The sequence below is a fragment of the Mus caroli genome, unplaced genomic scaffold (assembly GCF_978045245.1).
Source record: "Mus caroli unplaced genomic scaffold, Mus_caroli_1 scaffold_7, whole genome shotgun sequence".
NCBI lineage: Eukaryota > Metazoa > Chordata > Mammalia > Rodentia > Muridae > Mus > Mus caroli.
The window spans coordinates 30,083,802-30,102,137 of record NW_028227262.1 but is presented as its reverse complement, the minus strand read 5'-3'; the positions used below and the strand labels follow the sequence as shown (position 1 = coordinate 30,102,137).

The following is an 18,336-nucleotide window of genomic DNA, read 5'->3' as shown; positions in this document are numbered from 1 at the left end:
ATTTATTAACCTGCTCCTGGAAACCCGCCACTAACCTTGGGCGACAGCCCCCACTGAATGCATCCTTTTAGAATTGTTCTATTTTGATGGTTTAGAATGATGTTACCTGTTCTGTTTGTGACCCACTGAATACATAGTTTCAGAGTTGTAATGCTTGGATGATTCTTGTGCTTTACTGTGCCAAATGATTTTTGTTGGTATTTGTGACTGTTTCACTGGATATAGTTTCTAAGAGATGTAATATTTGTTTTTTTTTTTAATGTATAAAATACCCTGCTTGAGAGCTGCAGAGTGCACTCAGATTCAGACTGCCTCTGTGTTTGTTTCTGTTTGTCACTGCTGGATCCTTACCCACCTAGCTTCGAGGACCCTCATTCCAGGGACCCCCATACCCGACTGGGGTGGTCTGTGGCACTCTATGTCACCTGTCCCTTTTCCTATTCACTCAGAGATGTTCAATTATTTATCCTCTTTCCGTCTATTAGTACTACTTATTTGATGCACACCGAGTATTTCCAGAGTTCCCCTTTTAAGACATGGATAAACATCACAAATTTAAGAATAAATGATATCCAAAGTGATTTCCTGTCTCCCATGCAAAAACAGAATGAGTCTTGTTCCACATAAAATCAAAGAGTGGATAAACAGGAGACAGGAAATACAAACACAACAAATATTTGTTTCTTTTTTTCTTTTCTAAGCAGAGTGGCGAGAGTTAAGCTTTTTGAGATAAGAGGGAAAATATGATGAAACTGTAAGAACCATTTCTCCAATAAAGTCCCCTAGTCTTTTGACATTGTGGTGGTTTGAATAGGCTTTGCCCTTAGGGAGTGGTTCTGTTAGGGGTGTGGCCTTGTTGAAGGAAGTGTGTCATTGTGGGGGTGGGCTTTGTAGCCCCACCCAGTCCAGAAGTGTGGTAGACACTGACAATTATGGGGACATGAGAAAAGAAAGAAGCCACCTCTACAGTATGTGGTGACACGGCCAGCCAGCTGAGCAGCAGAGGCAAGCCTAGGTACCACTTGCTTTGGAGTCATGCTTCTCAACCTGTAGGTCACAACCCCTTCGGGGACTGAATGACCTATTCATGGGAGCTGCATCTCAGACATCCTGCATATCAGATAGCTACAGTACGGTTCATAACAGTAGCAATGAAAGAATTTTATGGTTGGGGGTCACTACAACCTAAAAACTGTAGTAAAGGGTTGTGTTAAAGAACTGTATTAAAGCATCAGGAAGGTTGGGGACCACTGCTTTCGAGACTTCTGTCTTCTCAGCTGGAAACCTGGTAGAGGTCTCACCAGAAATCCTATTTACACTAAAAGATACAACCCCCTTGCATGGCCCTGGTTTTACCTTATCAGATCATTTTCGCTTGCAGTTCGGAACCAGATAGGGAATATTAGTCACTGGCTCCAAGTAGAGAGAGCAGTGATAATCGCCTGCTAAGAACAGGTCTTAATTGATAAACGTCTGTGGCTCTAGGTAGAGAGCAACAGATAGATGTTATAATAGGTATTAATTAAATAAATGTCTGGGGCTCCTGGTAGAGAGCACAACAGATAGATGGTATAACAGGATGGCTGTTCTAGGCAGAGAGCTTCACAATTAAAAACCATCTGCTTCCTGTAGGCAGATATTAGTGGAAGTTTGAATTAACTGCTTTAAAGATGGCATAAGGATATACTGCTCTAGTAAGTCTTATAAGATACTCATATTCTATTTAATGTGGGCTCCACGGAAGTTTTTGAATTTTAAATTTTTGAATTTTGAGTTTTTCATTCAAGGGACCCAGAGTCAATTTATAATCTCATTTATCAAAACAAGAGGAAAATATAAGAAAAAAAAATCAAAGTTTCTAAACAACCCTTTGAGATGTAACTTGAGAGCCACCAAAGCGATATGGCTAAGGATCCCACACTCGGTTGGATCCTCCTGAGAAGCCCACACCCACTTGTGGGCATGTCTTCTTTCCCACGTGTCTCTCTCAGCTCCTTTGCTGAGGAGCCAGAGCTCAATGAAACGTCATACGCATGTGCAGATGGGCTTCTAGTCATTTGAGTGTCTTTCTCTCTACTTTTAGCAAAACCCTCAACTTTGTTTCATCCTGGCTAGTCTAAACATTCTTTCCTATGTCAAAGCCACAAATCCAGAGACTGACTTAGTTGAAGCCACTAAACAATTCAGGTAACTCCTGGCTTCCAAAGGTGACAGTGTGGTACCTACCAATGACAGGTTCCAGTAACAATGCTGTTTTATTTACTTCAAATCTTTCTAATAAAATAGGGAGTAAAAAACGTTTAGGAACCGAAGACTGAGCATTCCCAATGTGTAATGCGCCTCCCCTAAGAGTACTCCACAATTTACCTGACTTGAAAGTCTGTGCATCCTTCATTCCCACTGTCTCTGTTTTGTTCAGAATAGGAGCCCTCCTTTCGATGGTAGGCTGGATGGATTTGAAAACAGTATTTAACAAATGTGTACTCCATATAACATGTAGTAAAAACTCACGATGAAACATTACTATACCTCCATGATTGCGTATTTCCTGGGGGCCTCTGAAAAGCAAAAGGAAAATGTATAATTTATTATATATAAATATGGTAAGCCAACCATCTATTTATGCAGTTACTACGGCGCTGAGCCCTCATGACACATTTGAAAATGATCAGTTCTGCTATCCCCCTCTGCTAAGGCCACCCACGTATCAGAAATCTATTCAATGAAAAACAAGAGAGTAAGTTTGACAAAACATGCAGTTAGGACTCAAAGTGAGGTGTGTCCAGTGACCATGACTAAAACAGAAACATGTGTTTTCACCACAGTGAGCATGCTGATGAACAGACAGAAACATGATCATTAGTTAGAGCAACAAGTCATGACTGTGAAGATCCACTGCAGAGGCGATGGTAAAAGCGTGTCTTTAATGCAGCATACCAGAATGGTTTATTACATTATACTACAAGCATTTATCACGGTTTTCAGTTTGCCCTATAAGTTAAAAAGCAGAAAGATAGAAAGTTCAGTTGAATGTACAATTCATTTCCTACCAGAGAAGATTTAAAAAATCAATTAGATTTAGATATATACTTGTAGAATAATAGTTAATAAAAATACCATTTTTTTCCATACCCATGTGGGCTACTGGAATGCCTACATTTCTTGACTCCTCTAGTTTAGCCATCTTAAAGCTTCTTGATCCACTCATGCAAGAAGGTATATAAGTCACATCTAAGAAATAACGAGCATGTTTTTAATATTAAATAATTATCAAGAAGGAAAAGTAGACTGAGTCATCAGATATTAGAACCAGAGATATTAATATACTTTTATTTCAAGATTGGTTTAATATTTATTTAAAATACTTAAGAAATGAACCATAATGCTTTGCTTTAAAATCAGTTTGGTTTAGCTATTAACTATGTTAGTCTTTAATAGATTTCCATGAAACAACTACTTCTTCAAAAAAATCAGTTATCTCAAAAGACAACAACACAACAACAATAATAATAATAATATAATCTAAGTAACATATTAATGAGAGTCTCAGGTGCCTGTTAATTGTTCAGATGACATCTGTGAGGCTATGGTAAATCAAATTCTAACTCTGCTTCCAAATTCCAGTAACACTGAAGCAGCAAGAGTCTAGCCTGAGCTCCTTAGCATCCCCACCCCCACCCCCACCCCCACCCCCACCCCGGGTCAGCTCCCACAGCGCCCGGCTGCTTCCCTCCTTACCACAAAAATTACTCTTCTCTTCTAGTGACCTCCAGACCTTTACATGCATGGTTTTCATCTTACATGTTTTCTACTGATTATTCCAGTACCTTCCTTCTTTCCTTTGTATTATAATTCGGAATTATAATCCCTATTTCCCCTTTCTTTTGAATTTTCTAACTAGAAGCATTGCCAGTCTGTATTTATAACTCCCACATATTCAAAATACAATATTCATGTGTCCTATGTCTCGTATACAACTTCTTGAGTTTCACTTAGAATATAATTAGAAATGTTTCCTAATTATGTAAAAGCAGTAAGACTGAAGTCAGAAAGAAAAGGGGATGTAAAAGTTAGAAAATTTGTTTTGGGTTAACTGTTAAAGGAAAAAGAAATGCTTTTGAATGTGAAAAGGTTTTGTGTGGTAAACTAGGAGGCCTAAAGGAAAGGATTTTTTGAAAAGGAAAACAGGTGATAAGCAATTGGAAGGTTAAAGATTGTCCTGAAGAGTTTTGAAAAGGTAAACCTTAAAGCATGTGCTGAGTGTAAGGTAGCTATAATTAAAGGTTATTAAGAATTCCTCACCGGGCGTGGTGGTGCACGCCTTGAATCCCAGCACTCGGGAGGCAGAGGCAGGCGGATGTCTGAGTTCGAGGCCAGCCTGGTCTACAAAGTGAGTGCCAGGACAGCCAGGGCTACACAGAGAAACCCTGTCTCGAAAAACCAAAAAAAAAAAAAAAAAGAATTCCTCATGTCAGGGCTGGAGAGAGGGCTCAGCAGTTTAAAGTACTGGCTGTTCTTCCGGAGGACCTGGGTTCAATTCCCAGCACCCACATGGCAGCTCACAACTGTCTAACTCTAGTTTCAGGGTTCTCACATCCTCACATGAAGTCAAAACTTCAATGCACATAAAATTAAAGATTCCCAAGGTCAAAACTCAGTCTGTTGATCCAACATGGCACCATGATCACAATAGCCAATCTGCCAGTCTAGGAGCACGGACACTCTTCCATCAACAGCATCTGTTTGGATTCCCTTCTCAGGATTCTGACATTCCCACTAGAAGGGTCTCTCCTTTTTTAGTTAGGTATATTCCATGCACACTTAACTCCTCTAAGCTATTATAAGTGTTTTTATTTTTAGTTTCTTTCTCTGAGAGTATACTGTTATGATATATATGAAGGCTACTTTACCAACTGTTCAAACAGGGGGCTAATATTGAGAATTTACAAAGAAATGCAGAAGTTGCATACCAAAGAACCAAAACTACAAAACTACCAATGGGCTAATGAAATGGACAGCTTTCAAAAGAAGAAACACAAATGGTCAATAACTATTTTTAAAAGTCTTGAATATTCCTGGTCATCTTGGAAACACAAATTAAAACTATATTGAGATACCACTTCACCCTATCAGAATAGCTGTCATCCAGAAACTGATAGAGGATTCAAACTAGATTCAAACTGGCCAGAAAAAAAATAAAAAATAAAAATAAATCATTTAAAATACTATGAACTTCAAAGCAGTTTACAGAATATGACTGACTCTGGGTACAAGAGGAGAATACAGTGTAGCTGCTCAAAGAGTGTGATATATATACACTTAAATATAGTTTATATATACACATACTTAAATATAGTTAAAAATGCCTATTTCCAGGTTGGAGAGTTGGCTCAGTGGCTAAGAACACTGGTTGCTCTTCCAGAGGTCCTGAGTTCAATTCCAATCAACCACATGGTGGCTCACAACCATCTTCACTGGTATGCGATGCCCTCTTCTGGTGTGCAGGTGTACATGCAGATAGAGCACTCATACAAAAAAAAAATATTTTTAAAATGCTCATTTCCTTTACTGCAGCCTTTACTTTTTGAGGCCATGCTCTGTTTTTTATTTCTTTGACTTTAGGGATAATATTCCTATTATACTTGTATGTCACATGGATATGTTTTGTAAGGTAATAGAGGGAAAATTAATTAGAAAATCAAACTCAGATCATAACGGCTGGCAGACCTGATAGGGTCTAGGGTTTCTTCTTCTCTATTGCCCCTCCCACCATTCTCCTGAAGATGCTTTGCTGCTATGCACAAACCACGAAGCCATTCTTACCTTCTATCTGTCCACGTGCTCTCCTTTTTCCTGTTTGATCTGCAGTCCCAGAGAAGTGACCTACGTCTTTCAGTGACACACTCTCGGAGATACTCTGTTGGAGCAGAGATCAAAATGAGTTACACAGAGATTTCTTAATCATTTTCTAAGATGATGCTTCAGTTTCTTGTTTAAACACTGCTAGAAAAATAAGAAGTCTACACTGAAAAGAAACATGTCAATAAAAAAGACTGCATGTGTTTCCTCTAGCTCAAACCCGCCTTCACTCTTCATCTGGTTACCAGCTAGGAAGGCAAGCATGGAAGGTCAGAGGAGTATATTCATAAAGAATTAATGTGTTTTCATGCTTCAGCAAGCAGCGAAGCTTAGAACACTTAGCACTGCTCCTCATTCTTCATGCAATGTAAGAAGATGACTAAAAAAAACAGGAATCTTAAGAAATTCTTGTAAGTTCACCTGCTTCAATACAGCATGAAACACTTAAAATATGTCCAATGACAGAAATGTATAAGGTCAGAATAAGAAGCCTGGCCTGTATGGTAAGAAACGTCAGAGCGTGTCACAGTGATCACACAGAAGGCACTGTACAAGTTGCTAGCTTCAGGTTTCCATCTGCGGCCAGAGCTGACCCTATGCCTCAGCTCTCTCTACCCAAATCCTGCTGGGAGAGAACTGGTCTCCCAGGAGTGCTGACACACCTGAGAGCACAGGTAAGACCACCACTTCTGCTCAAATACCCAGCCCAAGAGGGATTCACCTGGAGCCCCCAGGACACAGCCGGGGACAGGATGCTTCCGGTTTCCATTTTTGTCCTGGAGCTGACCCTGTGCCACAGCTCTTCATACTTGAATTCTGCCCAGAGAGAGCTGGTCACCCAAGAGTGCTGACACACAGGCTTATAGGAGGGACAAGCCACAGTCAGAGACAGCAAGACCAGCTAACACCACAGATAACCAGATGGCAAAAGGCAAGCACAAGAACATAAGCAACAGAAACCAAGGCTACTTGGCATCATCAGAACCCAGTTCTCCCACCACAGCAAGCCCTAGATACTCCAACACACCAGAAAAGCAAGACTCTGATTTAAAATCACATCTCATGATGATAGAGGACTTTAAGAAGGACATAAATAATTCCCTTAAAAAATACAGGAGAACACATGTAAACAGATAGAAGACTTTAAAGAGAAAAATACAAAAATCCCTTAAAGAATTACAGGAAAACACAACCAAACAGGTGAAGGAATTGAACACAACCATCCAGGATCTAAAAATGGAAATAGAAACAATAAAGAAATCACAATAAATGGAAATAGAAACAATAAAGAAAGGGAGACAACCCTGGAGATAGAAAACCTAGGAAAGAGATCAGGAGACAAAGATGCAAACATCACCAACAGAATACAAGAGATAGAAGAGAGAATCTCAGGTGCAGAAGATGCCATAGAAAACATTGACACAACAGTCAAAGAAAATGCAAAATAAAAAAGCTAACCCAAAACATCCAGGAAATCCAGGACACAAACCTACAGATAATAGGAGTAGATGAGAATGAAGATTTTCAACTTAAAGGGCCAGCAAATATTTTCAACAAGATTATAGAAGAAAACTTCCCTAACCTAAAGAAAGATATGCCCATAAACATTCAAGAAACCTTCAGAACTCCAAATAGACTGGACCAGAAAGAAATTCCTCCTGCACATAATAGTCAAAACACGAAATGCACAAAACAAAGAAAGAATATTAAAAGCAGTAAGGGAAAAAGGTCAAGTAACATATAAAGGCAGACCTATCAGAATTACACCAGACTTCTCACCAGAGACTATGAAAGCTAGAAGATCCTGGGCAGATCTCATACAGACCCTAAGAGAACACAAATGCCAGCCCAGGCTACTATACCCAGGAAAACTCTCAATTACCATAGGTGGAGAAACCAAGATATTCCATGATAAAATCAAATTTACACAATTATCTCTTCACAAATCCAATCTGACAAAGGATAATAGATGGAAAATGCCAACACAAGGAAGGAAATTACACTCTAGAAAAAGCAAGAAAGTAATTCCTTTTAACAAACCCAAAAGAAGATAACCACACAAACATAAAAATAACATCAATAATAACAGGGAGCAACAATCACTACTCCTTAATATCTCTTAACATCAATGGACTCAATTCCCTAATAAAAAGACATAGACTAACAGACTGGATACATAAACAGGACCCAGCATTTTGCTGCATACAGGAAACACATCTCAGTGTCAAAGACAGACACTACCTCAGAGTAAAAGGCTGGAAAACAATTTTCTAAGCAAATGGTCCCAAGAAACAAGCTGGAGTATACAAAGAACTGAAGAAGTTAGACTCCAGAGAATCAAGCAACCTTATCAAAAAATGGGGAATAGAGCGAAACAGAGAATTCTCAACTAAGGAAATTTGAATGACTGAGAAGCACCTAAAGAAATGTTCAACATCTGTAGTCATCAGGGAAATGCAAATCAAAACAACCCTGAGATTCTACCTCACACCAGTCAGAATGGCTCAGGTGACAGCAGATGCTGGCAAGGATCTGGTGAAAGAGGAACACTCCTTCATTGCTGGTGAGATTGCAAGCTGGTACAACCACTCTGGAAATCAGTCTGGCGGTTCCTCAGAAAACTGGACATAGTACTACCGGAAGATCCAGCAATACATCTCCTGGGCATATACTCACAAGATCCTCCAAGATGCAATAAGGATACATGCTCCACTATGTTCATAGCAGCCATATTTATAATAGCCAGAAGCTGGAAAGAACCCAGATGTCCCTCAACAGAGGAATGGATACAGAAAATGTGGTATATTTACACAATTTGGTCCTGTGAAGTCTTGATGCCCCAGTGTAGAGGAATGCTAGCGTGGTAAGGCAGGAGTGGGTAATGGGTGAGGGAGCACCCACACAGAAGCAGGGTAAGGGAGATGGGATAGAGGGTTTGCAGAGGGGAAACTGGGAAAGGGGATAACATTTGAAATGCAAACAAATAAGATATTCAATTTTTAAAAAGTTGCTATATTTAGGTAAAACCAAGGCTTGGAAAAATCTTAAGTAAATTTGTGTGAAAATTTTACAGCCAGCAAAAATTGGTTGAATAAAATGATAAAGAACCTCTTTTCTGCTTGTATAAATAAAAGCCCACAAATATCAAAGGCAGAATGTGATCCCTTCCAATCAAAAAGAACTTCCAAAATATGTAGTATGCTTGAACAAGGAAGAACATAAAAATGTCTAAGTAAGTGTTTACAATGTGCTAAGGAATTATTTTGTATAGAGTATACATATATAAATGAATATTTAACTTCATGCTTTATCTTTGGACATTTAGAGCAAAGTGATGAACAAACTCCATTCATCATTTCTCAGAATGTTCTCAACTCCCATAGGCTGGCTGCTGCTCTCATCCTTTAGTTGGGAGTTTGAATGTCATCCTCAGACAGAGCCCTAATAATGCCACCTCAACTCCATCTGAAACCCAAACTCCCTCCTGTTTCCTTTAGCTGATGCAGTGAGACTGACTGACAGAGCTGCGTGGTCTTCTGTTCTACCGCTACACTAACACTGAGCCTCCTCCACTTGTCATACTGAGTGTCTAGCTGCCTCAGCTATGGCGGTAACTTAGTCTCAGTTTACTCAGGGCAAAGCATATAAGGCCTCTTGGGAAAGACCTCATGCACAGAATCGCTGTATCTTCCAGGTTACCTCAATGGGTAATTTGTTGGGATTTCCAGAATGAAGATCTGAGTGGCCCTTTCCTTGACACTACATCTCTTTGGTTTATTTCAAGGAGCAGTAGGATCGTGCTGCCATATGTGGTACTGCCACATGAGTGGACACATGTCACTCCTCACAGGATGTGTTATCTTCTCACCTCACTGGTGCATCTCATGTCTTTATGGCAAACACAGTCTCTGACACTCAAATAGGTTAACTTCCCCCAAATTCTATAAATATTAAATGTCAGAACCAAAAATGGCCACGTCTTTTGACAGTGGTGTTCCAGTATGCACGGCTGCTGCACTTCCAAGCCGCCCCCAACTCTTTCTATGGTGGTGTCATTAAAATGGATCGTTATGGACGGACGGACATTACACTGGTACTAAATGCACTTCACGTCTGAAGAGGATTTAAATCTATTGCAGCAGAATTAGGTTAAAACAAATTTAACCAAAATCACTACAGCTACAAAGTTACGCTGATTCTTTTCTTTCTCCTGATATCTCCCTTGTGGTTTTATACTTTACAACCGAGGTTAAATGACACCCCAAGTCCCACCTGTTTCAGGTCTCAGGGGTAAAAACTCAGAGTTTACACTTTCCCTCAGAATCCCATTGCACGTGCACACACCCACACCCACCACAGAATCTTTCAGGTCACAGGTTGACGTGACTTTTTCATTTGCACTTAAATTTAATCCAAAGTGGTTCGTCTGCCTTCCACATCTCTAACTGAAGCACACAGATGAGCAGGGTAGGGTTCGAGCAGTACTTGCTTTAGAAGTATTATTTATGGATTGAAGATGCGAGGAAACAGCCCCTCAAAGGCACGTGCAGGTGAGAATGTGAGCAGCTCCAATTATGCATTGTCCGTACCTCAGAATCCCAAGGTGAGTCTTCATCTTCGTCTTCTCCTAATCCTAATGCAGACATCATTTCTATAAAACACAGTCACATACATATTAATTAAAACACGTATTTCTGAATTTTAAACTCATGTGTGTTTATCTATATCCACAAAGTGACAATAAAGATGACAGCTTTTGGTGGTTAAGCAGCTTCACACAGAATTGGTATAGCAAGGAAGAGCAAGAGAGGGCTGGAGGGATGGCTCAGTGGTTAAGAGCACTGGCTGCTCTATCCAGAGGTCCTGAGTTCAATTCCCAGCAACCACATGGTGGCTCGCAACCATCTGTAATGGGATCTGATGCTCTCTTCTGGTGTGTCTGAAGACAGCTGCAGTGCACTCATATACATAAAATAAATAAGTTAAAAGTAAAAGAAGAGCAAGAGGAAGGGTCGTTAGAAGAAACAGATGCTGATGTTGGTGCTCAACCCCTCAGTGCTTTATAACAGTGAGCATGGAAATGTTTGGAAGTATTCACTAACTCACCACTTTTATTACTTTTGTGCCAACCATCAGCACGGGTTAAATTGTCATGATTTGGTTGCTCCTGTGAAGCGCTCTCAATAACATCAGTACCGTTTTCTTCTCCTTCAATTGCTGGCTCGGTTGCTCCTTCCTATGGGGGAGAAAACAGAAACTTGACTCACCCTGCAGCTCACAGGGTGCTTGCTATTCACTGTTTGGTGAAAATGAGTAACACAGGCCGCAGTGAGTAGGCGAAAGGTCCGTGACCTCCGTCTGAGGTAGACAAAGGACCGGGAAGGCAGACACGAAGAATGCATTCAGAGGAAGACATGGGGCTGGAAGACGGCTCGGCAGTTAGGGGCACTTGCTCTCTTCAGAGGACACAACTGTAATTCTCAGTACACCCACAGAAGCTCAGATCCACATGCAATTCCAGTTCCAGGGCATCGGACGCCTCTGGCCTGCACGCATGCAAGCATGCAGCAAAGAGAGAATTTTGACCAGTTTTTTCAGGGAAAGAGAAAGGAGCCCCCCAAACAATCAACAGGCATGCCCGACTTTTAAAGATAAAAGAATGTGCGCACTCCAGGGTCAGGTGACTGACGGGATGGGGAGAGGGTCTGGAGTCTGACTGATGGCGCAGCCTCAACCTCAATCTCATCTTCACTTTCACTGGGGGAATCACTGTCATCAAACCGGGCTCCATCGTCTAGTTCCTCAAAGCCACATTTTGTTTCTATTATGAAAAAAAGAAAAAAAGAACACATGGAAATACTTACTTTTAAATGAATGACCAGCACAAGAAAAGGCCATCTTTAAATTTAAATGACTTACGGTTTTTCTTAGACTGCTGAGCAGCTGTCCACAACTCTGTCAAATTAATTTTGGGGACATTCTAGAAAAACAAAAATAATTTTGAAAATAACATGTTAATAAAGTAAATATAGTATTCGCTCTTACCATCTGATCTAACAGCAAGAGTATGTTTCTGAATCCTTAAGGTAGACTCAAATATTGTGCCATTTACTAGTCTACATACTTCAACTGCACGAGGATTATGGGATAGGACTAGCAAAATTTTACTCTCCTTACACCTAATTATTACACAAATTTTATTTATTTATTTTTTTTAATTTTTAATATTTTTATTACATATTTTCCTCAGTTACATTTCCAATGCTATCCCAAAAGTCCCCCATAGCGCCCCCCACTTCCCTACCCACCCATTCCCATTCTTTTGGCCCTGGCATTCCCCTATATTGGGGCATATAAAGTTTGCAAGTCCAATGGGCACAAATTTTATGATATCCTTTAGTGTATGATTTAAATGAAATAACCTAGAACAAAAATGTATTCACAATTTGGAGTATTTCTGAAAACACTAGCATTTAAAGAAATTGAAAATACTTTGAATGTATCATCACGACCGCATCTAAAGGAGAAGCTACGAGGGCTTAACTTTCTGTAGTTCATGGGTTGAAATTACAAACAGTGTAAGTGATTCTACCCTGTGTGCCAAAAGTAACATGCAAATTATTATACACATTTAGCTCTTTCTAACCAAGAGGAGGGAAAAAGAATAAATCTTGTGCGGCAAAGCCACACACAGGGACTGAAGAGAAGTATGGCTAAACATGCCAACCATGGAGAAAAGGGCACCGATAGAAGACACCGCAGACAGGTGTCATGTGTCTGCGTACGGAGGGAGGGAACGTATGAATAAGTTTGAAATGAAGAAAAAAGGAGGAAAGCCCGGCCTAGTTAGGGTTACTACTACTGCGATTTGACACCATGACCAAAGAGACTTGGGAGGAAAGGGTCTATTTGGCTAACACTTCTACATCACTGTTTACCAAGTCAGGACAGGAACCCAAGCAGGGCAGGAACCTGGAGGCTGGAGCTGATGCAGAGGCCATGAAGGGTGCTGCTTACTGGCTTGCTCCCCATGGCTTGCTCAGCCTGCTTTCTTATAGAACCCAGGACTACCAACCCAGGGATGGCCCCACCTACAATGAGCTGGACCACCCCCATAATTAAGAAAATGCCCTAGAGCTGGATCATATGGAGGCATTTTCTCAATTGAGGTTCCCTCCTCTCAGACAATCCTAGCTTGTGTCAAGTCAAAATAAAACCAGCCAGTTTGACTCACAGTACAACCCTAATAATGATTTGTAGTTACATTTTAAAGACATTAATATAATGAAAAGTTAATTCTGTACTGTAAGTACATAGCGCTAAGTCATGTTTAGCTACCATCACCTGAGAGATGTAACATCCCTACTAGATATAGACGACATTGGGAAAAGCAGTGCTCCATTAATTTCCTACTTGGAGATGATTTGCTAATTAGAATTCTATGGATAATACACAGATTCAACAATATGTTAACGAATGCAATAAGGCACAGATATGTTAGTCTCATCATGATCCAACTCCACAGTTTCAGGCAGCAGTTATGAGCTGCATCGCCCTCTTTTCACGACACTTTCTCTAATCTGTTTTTGCTTTTTGTTATTTTTGTCTTATTAACATGATTATCTCCTCAGTGTCACGCAAGTTTACATCTAAACATCACAAGGTGAGCATGTTTTTAAGAATTCAATAGACTTTATGATTTTATATGTGACATTTCCTCAATGTAAGGCACACTGGAGTTTACTATAACAGGAATATAAAGTGCGCCGCAGTCCTAGGAATTCAAGAGACTTTGCTCAGGACAGAACATCCACTCTTCAGGTCTACAGATGTAACAGTCCTGAGGGAATGACATGGGGCATAGACTGCAATAAACTTGCATAAATTAAATTTGCATATTTTTACAGCTTCTGATGGTATGGTCATTTACATGCAGATCAAGGATAGGAATAGAGAAAAGATCACCTAAAGACTAAGAGGAGTCCAAGGAAAAGGATGAAGAGAAACTGCATGCTGTGCGTTTACACTCTTGAAACTAAGTCACCATGGAGAGGCCATGGTTTACTGTACTAACTGGGCCCATCAGAGATTTAATTTGGGTATAATAGTCAGAATCATATAATTTACAAGTCATAACAAGGTATATTTATTAAAGTAATTCTTGATCCAATCTCCCGTTTTGTGTACTGTAGGATGTTTTCCTCGATGGAGATTTCCTATCGTCTTTACGGATTTTCCAGCTCACTCACCTTCCCAGCCTCCACCTTCTGAAGGAACAATCAGTCTTTGATATTCATCAAAATAAAAAAATTATTTAACAAGTCATTGTTCTAAAAAAATGTTTCTCCAATCAATATTCCACACAAAACAATGATAGATCATCACTAAATTTTCAGAGCAAACACTCAGCAAAACATTATTTCCACAAAACTGCATTTTACCTTGTTGTCAAAGTTATAGTCCTCCTCATCTGATGTCGGCCAGGAATCAGCAGGACCAGGTGTATTATAAGACCTTTGAGCAACAGCCAACAAAAACTGTAAGACAAGCTCTTTTATTTATTTACTTTTTGTTTGCTTATTTATATGAGTGCTCTATTTTCATGTATGGTTGCATGACAGAAGAGGACATCAGATTCCATTACAGATGGTTGTGAGCCACCATGTAGATGCTAGGAATTGAACTCAGGACCTCTGGAAGAGCAAGCAGCCAGTGCTCTTAACCACTGAGCCATCTCTCCAGCAGTATGGGAGTGCTTAAAAGAAATCTAGGAACAGATCGGCCACCAGTATAATACACATCTCTTGGTGGATGTGACTCAGATTTGGCCTCTTCTCAAAAAGCTTTTTAGTTGCTTTCGGCCTCCACTTCTCCAACTCTGAAATACTTAAGACTCACTCTTCCATATTAAACTGAGAAAGTCAATATCCTGGCAAGCCTATGGGTGATTTGGTTTCAAAACCTGCCTGTGCTAATGAGGAGGCAGGAAGAGTAGAAGCTGAAGGACATCCTTGATTACAGAACAAATTTGAGGCCACTCTGGACTATATGAAACCCTATTCCTAAGCTCTGTGACCACTGTAAGAAATGTTTGCCACACCACACAGGATAGTTATCTAGTTCAAAGCAGAACACTTAACAAATCCTAGTCTCTTTCCTCTGTATTCTTTAAGCCATCAACATTTAATTTTAACAATTATATTGTTATATAAGCCTACCCACCTGGTTAAAGAGCCATCTTCAGAACCATTATCCACTGTTAAAGACAAACAGAAGGTACATTTTAAACCAACAGAACACTGTAAAGCACTAAGATGTTATTATTATTAATGCTTTCTCTTTGGTACCACGCTAGAGGCTGTCCTAGAAAGAATGCTAATACTGCCGATAGGTAACAAATTCATTAAGAATGCTTTGTCTCCCCCTCATGTTTATCAAATCCAAGAAGGAGGAGAAGTTATAAAACTATGATACCTAAAGGAAGACTGCCAGTACGATGACCACAACTGACTGGACACTCTCAGACTGACAGCACCTGGCATCATCAGCAGAATCTATATCCTCTGCAGGATCTTTCTGGTCTAATAGCACTGGAAACAGTCACAGGAGGACAATTACTTTGTTATGGTGGGATCTGGCTCTCCCAGGTGTCATGTAAGCTAGACATGCTGGAATAATAACGGTGTGTCAATGTAGGGTTAACTAGTTCCCCCTTTTTTGCCTTTAGATAGATACAGGGTTTCTCTATGTAACAGCCCTGGCTGTCCTAGAACCCATTAAATACACTAGACTAGCTTCAAACTCAGAGATCCGCCTGCCTCTGCCTCCCAAGTGCTGGGATTAAAGACATGTGCCATCACCACCCAGCTGGGCTAACAGATGTATCCACTACTCAGTATTCAGGTAGATGGTAATGACAATGTAAGAAGCTATGCATGTTTGGGAGTCCCAGGGTGTATGGGAAATTCTGTTTCTTCCTGTTAATTTTGCTGTCCCAGGGTGTATGGGAAAATCTGTTTCTTACTGTTAATTTTGCTGTGAACCTAAAACTTCCTTAAAGATTATTAGGGGGTAGGATTTAAACCCACAATAGAACATTTGCCTAGCATATATGAGGCCCCAGGTTCTGCTCCCAATGTGCGTGTGTGTGTGTGTGTGTGTGTGTGTGTGTGCGCGCGCACGTGTGTTGCGCAGAGAAAACCAAAACAAAAAAATTCAAAGGAACAATATGGTAGTCTCTCCTAAACTGAAGACTCTGAAAATACACAGAACTATTCTAATTCTATATCTAGGGAAGAAACAGATAAACATTATTGAAAAAAATTATATTTACTTTTACTTGCAACACTTTATTAGTAATTTAAACAACTAAAATAACATTCTCTTACTAAAGTAATCTACTTGCTGTGAAACACATTCTTATGCTAAACTCAATTTGCTGTCATGTGGATGGAGGAAGCATGCAATGTAATAACTGAAAATCACTTTTCTAATGGAGTTCAGGGCCAAAGTAAAAAGATCTCCATCCCCAGGAATGTTGTTTTAGAGTGTAAACTTCTTTTAACTAATTTCTTACCTAATCCTCCATTTTACACTGAGAAACAAAGACACGCATGCGAGTGACACTCCCATAATGATCTGTGTTTTATATTGCTCTTCTGTGATCAAAACATCCTTTGTCTCCATGGCTACCCAGGGACGGCCCACAGAGCCATGCTTCACGAGGAGCCTTACCTGGATGGCTGTTTTCAGATCTTTGTAGTCTCTTCCCATCATATTCAAATGTTTGCCTGTTGCTATGTTTAAAAATGACAAAAAATATTGTTTTAATTCTGGTAGGTTAAAAAAATTATAAATATATTAATTAAATTCATAACAGCATTACAGACAAAATCAGAGCTAATATCAGGATCCTATCCCACATGATTCAAATGTGCAGTGAAATGTCGGTGATAAACTGAAGGCAGTCGGTTAAATATATGTTAAGCTCACTTGGAGTTCCAAGCAGAATCGACATGAGCATGCATTCAGTTTCTAACAATGTTGCAGTGGTCACAAAATACTGAGGCTCACCCTGATATTAACGCTTCAATTCTCTGTGGCCACTTGAGCCAAATCAGTTACACAGTAATCTAAAACTAAATGTATTGGTCAACATCTCACTAACCTAGGTAACTCTCTACTATGACTGAACTATCCAATCACCCAGGGCAGGAAACATGAAGACTAAGACGTGGCCTGGGCACTGTTCCTTGTCTAATCAAACTCTGACCCAGTACTTCTCTCTTTAATATTTAATTTCTACATTTATCGCTAATTGCAGTGGAAGATAAATTGTTCTTTTATAATGGTTGGTCATGAGGACCTAGGTCTTGTAGGAGTGTAAGTGACTTTGACTTAGAGATGTCTGCTGAAAAGCTTCTTTGTTAATCCAAATTTTAAATACTTTGAAAAGCGAAAGCAGATCGTGGGAGCTTGCTGGCCAGGCTGTCTAGCCCAGAAGGGAAGCTCCTGGTTTATCGCTCTCCACCGGACTCCTTTAAAACAGGCTCTTTCACTAAACCAGATGTGCTTTTGGCTGCTTAGCCAAGCTCAGCAGGACCCCAGGATCTGTCTGTGTCTGCCCCTCCATGTTAGGACTACAGGCAAACTGCCTGGCCTGGCTATTTACACAGGGACCGGAGAGTCTAACTGCACTTCTCCTCTCACACAGCATGAACTCTTACCCACTGAGCTATTTCCTCAACCACAGTATAATCCAAAGGACATATTACCCTCCTTTTTATATGAGGAAGTCAGGTGTTAAGCTTGGTAATATCTGAATCTAAAACTATCTTTTCCCCCATTATTATCCCCCAATGGCTTATTTTCATTAAAGGGAAAGATTATCCATTAAAGAGTATTCCTTTCCTCTGCTCAAGCTACTTAAAAAAAAAACATTAGAAATACATTAGAATATTAGACGCAAAACAGAAAAAAATTAAGAAGAGCATATAATGTTGACAACATGAACATTCTTCACAAAAGTAATTTAAAACAAAAAGAGTAAAAAGACGGGCTGATTTGCAACTTCATTTATGCTCAGTCTGGTAAAAAGAAAGGGAGGTTTAAAATGTTGAAAAAAATTGAGAGGTCAATGTTACTAATGTGAAATTGGTATAGCTCATCTAAGATGACAGATCAGGTTACAAATGTCACTCATAGGAAATGGGAAGGTGAATCCAACTGGAGGTTGTCTTGCCTAGTGTGAATAACGGCTTGCTCACCCAACTAAAGTAGGGACTGATGTTTTTCCAACATATCAATAATTAAGTTAATCTCCTCCTTCTCCTCTCCTTCTTCCTCCTTCGCCTCCTCTTCCACTTGTATTTCTGAGTATTTGTTTTCACACAAGGTTTTACCTGTTTAGTGTGTGTAGTGTGTGGTGTATGCATACATGTGTAGGTGCACACACAAGCAGAGGCCAGAGGAGGACAG

The 18,336-nt window shown here is 39.9% G+C and overlaps 1 protein-coding gene across 4 annotated transcripts in view; it reads right to left on the bottom strand.

Annotated features, from left to right (window-relative positions):
- The window catches only part of Ankrd30a (ankyrin repeat domain 30A), a 64,382-nt gene that overhangs the window by 39,746 nt on the left and 6,300 nt on the right, over positions 1-18,336 (bottom strand). For 2 of the 4 annotated variants that reach the window (XM_085840088.1, XM_085840091.1), the window contains exons 5-15: positions 16,594-16,655; positions 15,082-15,115; positions 14,301-14,373; positions 11,779-11,839; positions 11,529-11,680; positions 10,966-11,095; positions 10,449-10,510; positions 5,824-5,917; positions 3,118-3,231; positions 2,530-2,558; positions 2,368-2,446 (exon numbers count right to left, since the gene is read on the bottom strand). In XM_085840088.1, the coding sequence (XP_085696214.1) occupies positions 2,368-2,446; positions 2,530-2,558; positions 3,118-3,231; positions 5,824-5,917; positions 10,449-10,510; positions 10,966-11,095; positions 11,529-11,680; positions 11,779-11,839; positions 14,301-14,373; positions 15,082-15,115; positions 16,594-16,655 (890 nt within the window). The remainder of the gene's footprint in view (positions 1-2,367; positions 2,447-2,529; positions 2,559-3,117; positions 3,232-5,823; positions 5,918-10,448; positions 10,511-10,965; positions 11,096-11,528; positions 11,681-11,778; positions 11,840-14,300; positions 14,374-15,081; positions 15,116-16,593; positions 16,656-18,336) is intronic. The other 2 variants (XM_085840089.1, XM_085840090.1) reach the window with 2 other exon arrangements.